The sequence below is a fragment of the Heterodontus francisci genome, chromosome 1 (assembly GCF_036365525.1).
Source record: "Heterodontus francisci isolate sHetFra1 chromosome 1, sHetFra1.hap1, whole genome shotgun sequence".
In the NCBI taxonomy this organism is placed as follows: Eukaryota; Metazoa; Chordata; class Chondrichthyes; order Heterodontiformes; family Heterodontidae; genus Heterodontus; species Heterodontus francisci.
The window spans coordinates 266,913,455-266,926,016 of record NC_090371.1 but is presented as its reverse complement, the minus strand read 5'-3'; the positions used below and the strand labels follow the sequence as shown (position 1 = coordinate 266,926,016).

Sequence of the window (12,562 nt, the reverse complement as noted above, 5' to 3'; positions counted from 1 at the left end):
AGGTCCACAGAAACCCAGAAAAGCACTACCTTCTGTGGTGCCCTTAACCTTCTGTCATAAGTTACAGCAGATGATCTGGAAATTCCATGGACCCATGGAAATTCAACCTCACTATCTTTAAGAGTTAGTTTGAGCGGTGTCAATCACTTCCTAATGGTATAAATCCACAGCATAAAATGACTTCTAATTCAGTGCTGATTGGCAATTTAATTCAAGGGTGATCACCAGCAAATTGATGGCTGCAGTGGGAATTGTTAAAGTGTCACAATGGTACAGTAGGGATGTTCTTGCGAGGTGCATTGTTGTGGCACAGTAGCAGGTCCTTTATAATGCACTTAACCATGGTATGTTTGACCTGGATGATTCTAACAGTAGATCTCATATTGAAAAGTGCTCCATTTCTTAGCACTGACATCCTTCACCTTGATAAACATATCAACAATTCACAAGACATCACAGAAAGGAAAGAATAGAAATATTGCTTTGTCAATGTGAGGTTTTATTCCTACTCAATGTGTTTCATTATATGTTCAACAGTTACTGTCAAACTGGCAGCAACACGATATGTAGATATTGCATAATAGCATTTATTTGAATGTGATGTGAAAACAGAGGCAGCAACAGTGTACTGTTGCAGGTTTGTATATTTGAGTTTATCAAGGCATTAATGTAAGTCTTAAGTCACTTATGCAACACCATGTTGAAATCCTATAGAACTGGCAGGCTTATTACAAAATACAGAGCCCCATTAATAAATAGAGAGGAGGGAAAAGAGCAATACCTTCCATGCATTATGCAAAAAATAAAGCCAATGACACACCTAACTGAGCTGGTTTTCAGTCTAGGGTTCAAAGACAGTTCAAGAATGCTGAATCACATTTGCATTACAAGCCTGATTCCTTAATAATTATGGCATAGAGTTTCTGCTTGGTTCTGCTTTGTCCAGAATCAGCCAAACCAAGGTAAAAGTTCAAGGAATTTCAAGCACAAGTTATGTATAATGCAAATTCAGTTTCCACGATCTTTCATGCTAGTTTAAAAAAAGACAGTGATGAAAGCTTGCTATAACCTCAGATTGAATCAATAAGCAGGGTGAGTTTCCACCCAGTGCTCCCGTTTATGGCCCTTTGAGGAGACTCTTAAAATAAAGATTTTTAAAAATAGACAATGAAGCTAGAAGGCTTGTTTAAAACTTTATTTAAAAAATACTTAATTTACTATGAAACTGATGCATATATGAACAAAATGAGTAAATGGTTCAGTATAGTCTTTAAAGTCATTTACAGTGATTTATAATTAGGTTACTCAAAGGTGTTGGACTAGACAATTATTTAAAACCTATTTTAGTTGTATTCATAAACTGCACCACTCAAATCTATCAAGGAATATTTTTAACAAATGCAAGGAGAAAAAAACAATTATGTTCGAGAAAGCTGCTGATTGAGCTGGTTCATGGAAGATTTTATGTGGAATTATGCAAAAGAACTTGAGCAGAAACGTGAACCATAACTTCACTTTGGAAAACAAGTGTAATTTCAAGCACAATTTATGCTTGGATTGCTGAATCCCCTCAAAGTGAAAACTACTCCGAGGAATATAAAAAAAGATAGCTATTGGTCCCTTGGCACTGCATTTGATGCTGGTTTCAATATTTAAAATGGAGTGTGCACTGCTTCATATAAAGTAAGTACTTCAATAAGTACCAGATACCACCAGCAAGAATAATAGGTCCCACCACAAAAGCTGGAATTTTACCATCGGTGGATGGGAGCCGTCCACCAACCGAAAAGTTGGTGGCGACCCTGCCCCCACCTGGCCTGGGGATCCAGACCACATTTTGCATTCCCAGGCCCTTAACTGAGGTGGGACTTCCACCTCATTGAGGTAGGAAGTCCCGCCTAATGGAGCTGCCAGCCAATTAGCGAGCCAGCAGCTCTCTGTCCCAGCAGCGCCACCAGGAGCGGTGGCCACTGCTGGGACTGCAATCCAGCTGAAAATGGACGACGTCAGGGAGCCCCGGAGAACGGGTAAGTTTTTGGGGCCTTGCAGAGGGTAATTGGTTGGGCCCTGGTGAGGCAAAGGTGGTCGACTGGGGGGACGGGGGGCGTGTTCAGCATTGGGTGGTCGGGGCAACGGGGGCAGCCCTCCATTGGGAGGGGGAAAAAACAATAAAACACTGGTTCAGCCTCAATTGGAGCATTGTCTGTAATTCCAGGCACTGCACTTTAGGAAGGATGTGAAGGCTTTAGAGAGGGTGCAGAAATGATTTATGAGTATGGTTCCAGGGATGAGGGACTTCAGTTATATGGATAGATTGGAGAAACTGTGTTGTTCTCCTTGGAGAAGAGAAGGTTGAGAAGAAATTTGATAGATGTGTTCAAAATCATGAGGGGTCTAGACAGAGTAGCTAGAGAGAAACAGTTCACAATGGTGGAAGGGTCGAGAACCAAAGGACACCAATTTAAGGTGAATGGCAAAAGAACTAAAAGCTACATGGGCAAAAGCTTTTTTTTTGCAGTGAGCTGTTATGATCTGGAACGCACTGCCTGAGAACGTGGTGGGGACAGATCCAATTGTGGCTTTTAAAAAGGAATCCAATGAACACCTGAAGGGGAAAAGATTGCAGGGCTACTGGGAATAGTAGGGGAGTCTGACTTGCTAAGTTGCTCTTGCAGACAGCTGGCAAGGACTTGATGGGCCAAATAGCCACCTTCTGTGTTGTAACTATTTATTTGAATGTTATCATCATAGAATGAATGTTGTCAAGAAAACATGCTATACCAAATGAGGATTTTTAATTCATTGGTTGGAAACCTACATTAAACTTTTAAAAAGGAGCTGGGATCCGACAGTTAACTTTTTAAAAGCTGGCAACCAAGATGGCACACCACAATTTGCATTGAAATACCTCATATTTCAGGACATCGAATTGGAGACGCATGTCTAACGAGGTTGCATCCAGGACAATGTCTCATGAATTTGGAAACAGCTAACAGCTTCACTTCTAATGGCAAAACATTCAAACCTATCTTGGAACATGAACAGTGGAGTCATACCTTCAGGAGGTGAACATTGAAACAATGAGAATTGAGAGAGAGATTGAAAATACCTAGACTTTAATATAATTAAACTGCAAATGATGACACTGGAAAATCATGTGACTGCCTCCCCATCTGTGGAAAAACTAGCATTCTTTTGCAAAAGGACAAGCTCCTGAGATCTTGAAGCAGACGAACTTTGAATGCTAACCAGACAAGATCCCAGTGGGGCTGTGTGTCTCTCTGTCTCCAGATAACATTGCAAGTTTGAAACCTGTCTGTGACTGTGGAACATCCAAGTCTACCATTGCTATAGGCAGAGACCCCAGGGAAGAAAGCCACCGACAACTCTGTCTCCAAGAAAAACCTAAACCAGCTGCAAGGTGCATTTCTACCATCCAGAGTCTTCAAGATCACAACTTTAGCCACAAGGCAACGGAGTTACCAGACCCCACAGACTGTATATTATTTTTACTTGTTCAGGACTCTAATCCGAACCAGACTGTTTCTTATCACTCTGTCCTCTATTTGTGTGTGTGATTCTCATGTACATGTGTGGGTGAAAGTGTAGTGTAGTTTTATTATTTTATCTAGATTGGGTTTAGTGTTTTTAAGTTCAATAAACAAACCTCTTTCTTGTTCAAACTCAAGAAAACCTGTCCGATTGGTTCTTTTATGATCACAACAAAGGAAAAAGGTAAAACATTCACTGAAGTGACAAGCACATCCACTATTTTAAAAGGAATAAACCCTGTTGTGGTCAAACAAGGAGAAGGAAAAGAGAGATGCCTTGTGACCCTCCTCACCTGATCGTAACAATGCACACACACATATACATATACACACATATATACATATACATGCATACAAAAGTAATGTCCTAGATACTTTTTGCATATTTCTCTTAAATATAAAATTAGCATTAGTTATCACAGGCTTCTGAAGCATCATGTTTTTCAGCCTGTGGAACTGCCATTATATTTCAAGAGTTGTCTCCTTGGCTCTTAACAATGTGTTCAAAGTGTTTATGCTATGCTGCAAGCCACTGCTGTAAGGTACGATGGGAGCTCTCAAGATCCAGCAGTATGGGCTGGGTCTTCTGCCCATTGATCTGGCATTGCCATGACCCCCCATCCCAAATCCCAGGCGTAGGATCATATAATTATTAGAAATGCTTGCCTATATCAGTGTCAATGCTACTGCAGCATGCAATTTTGCAGACCCAGTGGGATTTGGGAGGGGCTCTTTACCGCTGTATCTCATCGTGTGTGAGGAGCACATCACGGCGCTGACTACAACTGTTTGGGATAAACATGAAATTATAGCCATTCTTTATAGGGGAACATATTTTCCAAGGATATAGATTAAGGCTTTCCATGGAAAAATAGAATCCCAGAAGACAATCCTCTTCTCCCCGACAGTCCTACAATACCAGAAAATTCTATGGAATAAAAGTGGAATTTGATTGGCCTAGAATTTCCTCTGCGGATGTCCTCTGGGGCATGATCTCCACCCATCCATGTGAACCCTTGCTCTAACCCTGGCGGACTATCCAGGATCAGGCTAATTTGAATGCTGGGGGTGGGTTCCCAGCAGTAGCTTCAGTCACCAGCTTAGGAGCATGTCTGGGGAAAAAAATTGCTCCAGCACTTTCCTCAGCTGAAGCAAAATAATAATTACACATTTTTTCTTGCCGAATCTCAAACATTGATCGATAATCAATAGGCACTCGACCATCTTAGTCAAGACAATCTTTTAAATTTAAAATCCCCTCCACCTCTTTCGAAATGATGGCCACTGTTCAATGTAAAATCTATATGCAACATATTTAACACTGCTGTCACTTCCAGTGTAAAATTCCAGACATAGAGATCAGGGAACTTGCAGAATGGCTCCCCGGCACATTTTCTGTTCCCCTATCTACCTAGAAACCCCGAGAAGCACACAGCATTGCAGAGGAAAATCCAGCCCAACTGAGGCACCATAAGCCTACAGGCCCAATTATAAAATGGATGCTGTAGTGGAAATCCATTCCCTAAACCACCAATCCAGAATGCAAAACAAAAACAGAACTTGACTTATTCAGGCACTGCAAAACATTGGCCCTGCATATTTTCAGTCAAACATAAGCTTGCGTTTTCACCATTGTCCATGAACCTCAACATACATTAAGCATTTCCTGCAACACACGGTAATAACACACAATCCCAATTCAAGAAATAGAAACCCATGCCAATATCAAACTCCAGCCCAATCATTCCTAACTCTGAGCATTAGTTTTACCACCCTCACATCTCACCAGCAATAAATTATAATAAAGTTCCAGGGATCTGTAACGAGATACTTCAAATATAGTTGACAGGCATTTCAAACCTTTTCAGTATGTATTCCACTGACACCAATAGGAGTGAACAATGATGTGAAAAGAGTCAGTTTCTTCAATGCAAAGGTAGATTTTTATTTACAACTAGATATGGATCATCTGTTATTTCTTCATCTCCAAATATAATTTTCATTAGATTACAATACGTTAAACATTCCACCATTCTTATTTTACCAATCTCCTTGAGGTCCATAGTCTGAAAGTCTTATCTCTACATTTTGTACGTTATTCGGGACAGAAATTTTGAAACGATTTTAAACCTAAGTGAATAGTTCCTGTCAGATCAATCAGCTATTCCTTTCACTCATCACTCGAGGAATAAATAACAGGCACTGCATTTTCCCAAAAGTTGTAACTCTAGGATTGCCGCACATTTGTCACTTTACCTTGTGAGGTTTTGTGCTTCTTCTTTTCTGTTTTTTTGAGCGTAAAAATCTCTCCCGCTCCTACAGGGAGCAAGAAATGTTGAGATATAAAATACAACTTTTAAATGAATGATCGACTCAATAAACTGAAAATACTATGGCAAACATCCAGGATCAATAGTAATCCATCAGTTAGATTAATTTCAGCCCATTCCAACAATAAGACATTAATAAAAACAGATGCTCGTTTGTAAGGCACTTCTTTTGCTCTATAACATCTTAGAACAGGCTTAAAAAAATATTTTGCTCTTATTTAATTACCTTTAAGTGCTGATGTTTTACTCTATTCCAATCTGGAGGTTCTATTTACACAGGGACCAGAAATATTCCATTTTATATTCCTGACTGAAGGTGATCGACCTGAAATATTGTGCTGCATTTTACGTCGGACGGAGGGGAGCTGGTCAGCGACATAAAAGTCGGTGGCGAACCTGCTTCCACCTAGCCTGGGGATCCTTCTCACATTTTACGGGTCCCCAGGCTTTGATTGTTCCGAGGCTGGACTTCCATCTGCTTGAGGGAGAAACTCCTGCCTCATTGAGCTGCTGGCCAACCATTGGGCCAGCAGCTGTTAGTCCCAGCAGCGCCACTAGGAGCGATGGTCAATGCTGGGACTGCAGCCCAGCCGAGGATATGGAGCCAGGAGTGTAGGTAAGTTTGGGTTGCCTCGCTGGGGGTAATCGGTCAGGCCCCGGCGAGGCAAGGGTGGTCATTTGGGGGGAAGGGGCGGCATCTTGGGTCCTGGGGGTGGTTGAGGAAGCTGGGGCCAACCATGGGGGCACTGAGAGGCCACCAGCGTTTACCAGGCGGCCTTTCCCGGCTCCAAGACGTCTGCTTCCCATGCGTAAAATCTGCATGGAAGCAGGTGAGGGCCCTTAAGTGGCAACTTAAGGGCCTTGATTGGCCTGGGGTGGACAGCCCGTTTCTCGCCCCTCCCAACCTACGTAAAATGGGGCGGACGCGGGAGCGGGTCAGGAAGGCCTCCTGGAGCCTCCCGCTCCATTTTACGCCACCACCCCCGCCACCATCCGGCTCACTGGGGTGGCGTAAAATTCTGGCCATTAACTCTGTTTCTCTCTCCACAAATGCTGCCTGACCTGCTGAGTATTTCCAGCATTTTCTGTTTTATTTCATTTTATAATCTGCTTGGTGTTCTGTTAAATTATCCAGTCACTGGTCCCATGCCAGATCCCCTGCCCCAGAAGACCTCAAATGGTGATATTTATCAACGAAAGATGCCAAACCACCCTATATTCTCCATTTGAATAAAGTCATAGTTGTATTGCAGATTCTTAACAGAACTTAAAATCATTTGCAATTCATTTAATAATTTCCAAATTATAGATCTACATTTTAGTGATTGATCTTCATCTTTCCTGCAATTCATGGACATGATTTATTTCCATGTATTTCAGCTTGTAGCAAAATATAAGCTAATTTTTTACACATCAAAACAGATTTATTGACAAAAGATTTGGAATGAATTTGCTTTTCAGGCTGAAACTATATTGCACTCAGTACAAACATCGAACTGATGAGATTGCTCCCAGAATCGGGTCCGTACCTCACGACTTTAATGCACTTGATAGCCTGCTAATTTATCCTAGTGCTTCCGTATTGATGCTTATCCAAAACCATTTTACATTAATGCAAAAGTGACAGTGTACTGCACCCTTAAATTAAGCAATCACACTCACAGCTTTGGTAGGCACCAAAGTTTGCCATCAATCTTTTTAATAGAATTGGAGGAAGAATTTCTATTGAGAAATGTAGTGATCTATTGATTGATTGACAATACTAATGCAGCTAGTAGACCATCAGCAATTGAAATTCATACTGTACGAACGAGAGCAATAACACAATGTCTCACCATTGTTAAATCATCTATAATGTGCTGTTGCTCAACAACCTGGAGTCTCAAGAACTCTATTTCTTGCTCATCTTGCGTTTGGTTCAGATCATTCAGTGAAGTATGGCGTCTCAACTGTCCTTGTGAAGATAACTTTTCCTTCTGACAAGGAAACAGAGCATGCATTTAACATACCAGTACTTTAAACTATCCAAATGTCTAAAGTCAGAAAATTAAACTGTTTCAGTTTCTCATATTTGTAAAAGTAAGCAAATCATTAATGGTAGCATTAAGTGCAGTCCACTAAATTCCCCGTGATGTTAGCTGTTACAAAGAGAGAGGCCAGCACTTGTCCTAGTGTATTTCACATGCTCCTGGTTACTTTGCTTAATGCTCTAAAACTGGTGGGTAGGATGTTTGGCAATAAAGGGAAATTTAGAATAAACTTCTTCAATAAAATAAGACTTTGCCTACAGATTCTGAGGACCCAAAATGTTGATTCACCGGACTCCATGTGTGATGTTTTTCTAGTCTAAGTGCAGTCTTATCAAGGTAAACATCATCTGTAAACTGACAAATGAGATGCCTTATTCCATCTCCCTTGCACTTACTCAGTGAAGCACCAGAGACTCTGACCCAGACCTCATACCATTCCTTCCATTGCATCACAGGTCTGTACAAAGCCCTCCCCTACTAGACCAATCAGATTAAAGGATCGTGAAATTAACAGCTCAAGGTATGAGAAGTGTAAGTTAGAGTGGTTGAATTCAATTTCAAATCAGGCACAGAAAGAGAGTAAAGAGAGGAAAAAAATAGATTGGATTGAAAGAGAGAGAGGGAGAAAAAAGAAAATTTAGATTTATTTATGTTTTAAATTTTACTTTTATTAAATCTATAACAATTAAAACCTGAAGGAATGAGACTCCACACTTGTAACAGTTAATTTTCAACTGGAGAGTTTGACTGGCAGTAATTATCACATTCTTAAAAGGGTACTGAGACTGAAATGGAGAAGACAAAGACATCTTTGCGGCAAGGTTAGTGCATAGCTACTACACAAAATACAGCAACCTCACCCCGTCGAATACATTTCAATAGTGAGGCAGACAACATGATGCCAGTTTCACAAAGCTGGCGGTGGAATGGTGCAACTCGGACAGCAACCTTTGGATTTCTGCATTTAACTGTGCATCTGTCCCTTGCCTGATGTTGTTGTAGCATTTACGGAAAACTAACAGCAACTGTCAATAGCCTTGCTGTTACTTTGACAGAAAATTATGGGTCAATGTCAATAATATTTGCTGCGCAGGTTAAATTGTGCTCTCAGTGATAATATACATAAAAATTCATATTGCATATTGTACCATTTCTGCATGTTCTCTGGTCAGTTTTTTTAACTTATCTTCCATCCTCTGTATGGACTGCATGACGTCCTCATTCTTTTTAGTCAGGCGTTTGTTCTTTTCTACGAGTGGTTTCAACTGACTCTCTGTCTCACGAACACGTTTCAACTGCGAAAATAATTCAAAGTCACCTCTGGTAAGTTTCAGAAAAAAGCTTTCTACAGTGCAGTAAGTTCACTGGAATTAACGCAGCTAACTTTTTCTGTGCAATCATTAGTTTTGCATAAATTAGTCACATAGGAGATAAATTCTTTAGGGCTATTTGCTTCAGATTTTTCACTTTCTGCCTTGAAGTGGAAGATTTTCTTATTCTTTTTCCCCTGGTAGAAGAAAATAATTGATACACTTGGCACAGCAACAATCACTTGCAGCGCTTATTCATTTACTAAAGTGGATGAGGTGCAAGTTATTGCATTTACCAGTTCATTCCTTTCATCTGCTAGCAGAGTGTTTCGGTCTTCCAGCTTTCGAATTACAGCATTTAGTTCAGCAATCTTCAACTGGAACCGCCGCACATCCCTTTCATCCAGCTGTGGTTCCTAATGGGGAATTTATATTGAGAAAGTAAATTATATTTTTGTTATTAAGAAAAAACACATATCAGCATCTGCTGTATGTAAATACCACAGAAGATATTCAAAGATTTTGGTATAAAAATGTAGCTCAGACGAAATGGAATTACATCAGTGCCTATTCCCACTGACACACACAAACCAAAATAATAAATGGCAAGCCACTCTAATTTTGCATGGATTACGTTTGATGGGAATTTGTCACACAAATAAAGACTCTTGCCACCTAAGCTTTAATATCAATCATACCTCATGTGCAAGTTACTTTGCTTCATTTGGTCATTACCATTCAGCTGAAATGGGCTTACATCTCGTAGCATTTCTGCATGAAACAGCGCGCAGTAGTGAACAGTTGTTTCTCAGACTGGAGGAAGATATAGGGCTGAATTTTACTGGCCCCTCGATGCTGCAGGTCGCAGCGTGGGGGCTGGTAAAATTCTGGGGGGAGAGATCCGCCTCGACCCGCAACGTCGAGAAGAGCCTACCACAAATTACCAGCAGTGGGGGGACCTTGGTGCAGCCCCCCAGCCTCACGGCAGCGCCACCCCAACTAGAATGTGTTAAATGGTACTTAGCTCTGCAGATTGTGCAGCCCGCCGCCTCTCCATGCACACTTCTGGATTTTACTTTGAACAGGCAGCTGTCACGCGCTGTCCCATTCACGATTAGAAAAGCCGGCATGTCATCGGAGGCAGAAGGTTTCATGACAGAAGGTAAGTTCCTTTTACAGGGGTCCTACTCAGCATTCTTAAAGGGTTGGCGGGGGTGGGGGGGGGAGGTTTACAGGGGTCTCACTCTGCATCCTGGAAGGGAGGGGGGGATACTCAGGGGTCTCACTCTGCAAACTGGAAGGAAGATACTGTGTACCCTCCTTCCGTAAATAGTGTACGCTCTGCGTTTGTTTGTGCTTGTGCAGGAGAAACGGCACTCTAGTCACCCAGTGTATGGGGATGGTGCCAGAGAGGGTAGGAGCATTAAGGTTATAAGGGTGGTGGGGGCAGTCGATGCAGCTGGTATGATCTTGATGTGGTCATGCCGTGCCTCTCAGTGTCAGCTAAAATGGGCAATGCCATGGCATGCCACATGGTTGATCCATGTTAGCATCTGATGTACCCGTCAACAACAATCCCTGCCCTGTTAGGAACCTTTGCATTAATGAAGGATACAACTTCATTTATCACATGGAAATGGGTCTGGCTCATCCTACAGCATGTGATCGACTTCTTCTGAGGATCCGTATGCACCGGAGGAAAGATCAACAGGCAGGTGTGGTCCACGTAGAGGCTCCCAGGTGTGAGCTCCAGCCCCCAAGTGGAGCCCGCCATTATGATTCTCGTGCATCTACAGGCCCCACATGACATGCCATCAGATGCCAGAGCACCAGTGTCAGAGGAGATTGCGCAGATAGAGAGAGGGTGGTGACACGTCTCTGTGCCCTGCTCAATAATGACTTGCAGCACATGGGCTTCAGTCGACATCCTATGCCTGTGGTCCTCATAGTGGCAGCAGCTCTTAAGCTTGATGCCTATGCATCATTGCAGAGGCCCACCAGAGATCATTGTGGGGTCACACAGTCAGCAGTGCACCACTGCATGAGGGAGGACACTGTTGCCCTGCACCAGAGGGCCAGTGAGTATATCCGCTTCAGGATGACCCTCACATCCAGGCCCAGAGGGCCATTGGTCTCGGCACCATTGCCGGAGAACATAGTCCTCAGGGTCCATAGACTGCACCCATGTGGCTATCAGGTCTCCCGCCAGGCTACCACCTGCAGACATAGCAATTAAAGGAATCCTCTCAATCTAGGTGCAGCTGGTATTTCATCACCGGAGATGCTTCATGCAAATCTGTCACTGCTTTTCATGCAGTTGCCATGACACCTGAGTCCTGCACCAGTCCCAGCTGCCACCGCTGTTCACTGAACTGGCTCAGATGGAGGGGTGTCTTCTTGAAGACAAAGGCTATCCCTTGCAGACATAGCTCCCGACACCAGTGAGAGACCCCACCACTGCTGCAGAGGAGAGAAAAAATGCCATCCACTGAGCTGAAAGATTTGCCATTGAGCAGGCGATCTGCATGTTCTAAATGCACTCCCGATGCCTGGATAGATAAGATCCTGCACAATGGGCCAAAAATGGCATGACCTTTCTTTCCTGCTCATGGTGGTCTGCACAAATACGCACCCAATAGGGGGCACGCCTGGAATTATGAGGAGAGATGCCAAATGCATTCATACTTAGTCTATGAGGCCAATGAGGACCTATAACAGGAAGGTACATGGGAAGGCAGATGCCACCCAGGCTCTGCATGCAGGGCTAGCAGGGATCTAGGGATGAATGGCAGTACCTGAGCAAGCAAAGGCTCTCTGCTCCATATCAGCCGACATGAGCTATGGAAGCCACACATCTGCCTCGCTCATCTGCTGTGAAACAGTCCACATCTGCTGAGTGTTGGTGTAAACCATTAGAACCAGCAGCTGATTGAGCCAATTACCATGTCACTGCATCCTTTGAGAGGCTCATGAGCTATGGTGGCATGGCAATGAGTCGATTGCATACATTAGCGTTCCTGGAGGGCGAACAGAGCAAGGGATGCGACATTGGCACTACATGCTGGCACACATCATGCACACCGGAAACCAGGACACACATGTTGGTGAATAAGATTTAGTGCAACAATTATTTACATTGCTGTGACACCCATGCATTCCCATTTGTGTTAGTGTGTTCTCTGTAAACGCTTGTGAGTGCCCCTTCTCAGTGCAACCTCTGCGCTAGCATCCTGACTGGAGGAAGGCTGCTGATCTGATTGCCCTTTGGTTGTGGATGACTTTGGTGCTCGTATCCTGTGTGCACAAGGCCTAGAGGGCCCTGGCTGGCTGGGGGTGTGGCG

At 43.0% G+C, this 12,562-nt stretch overlaps 1 protein-coding gene across 1 annotated transcript in view; it reads right to left on the bottom strand.

The window, feature by feature from the left end:
• LOC137376194 (janus kinase and microtubule-interacting protein 1-like) overlaps positions 1 to 12,562 on the bottom strand; it is a 398,950-nt gene that overhangs the window by 133,727 nt on the left and 252,661 nt on the right. Inside the window, exons 5-8 of the mRNA XM_068044290.1 lie at positions 9,518 to 9,637; positions 9,060 to 9,206; positions 7,717 to 7,857; positions 5,808 to 5,867 (exon numbers count right to left, since the gene is read on the bottom strand). Of these exons, the coding sequence (XP_067900391.1) occupies positions 5,808 to 5,867; positions 7,717 to 7,857; positions 9,060 to 9,206; positions 9,518 to 9,637 (468 nt within the window). The remainder of the gene's footprint in view (positions 1 to 5,807; positions 5,868 to 7,716; positions 7,858 to 9,059; positions 9,207 to 9,517; positions 9,638 to 12,562) is intronic.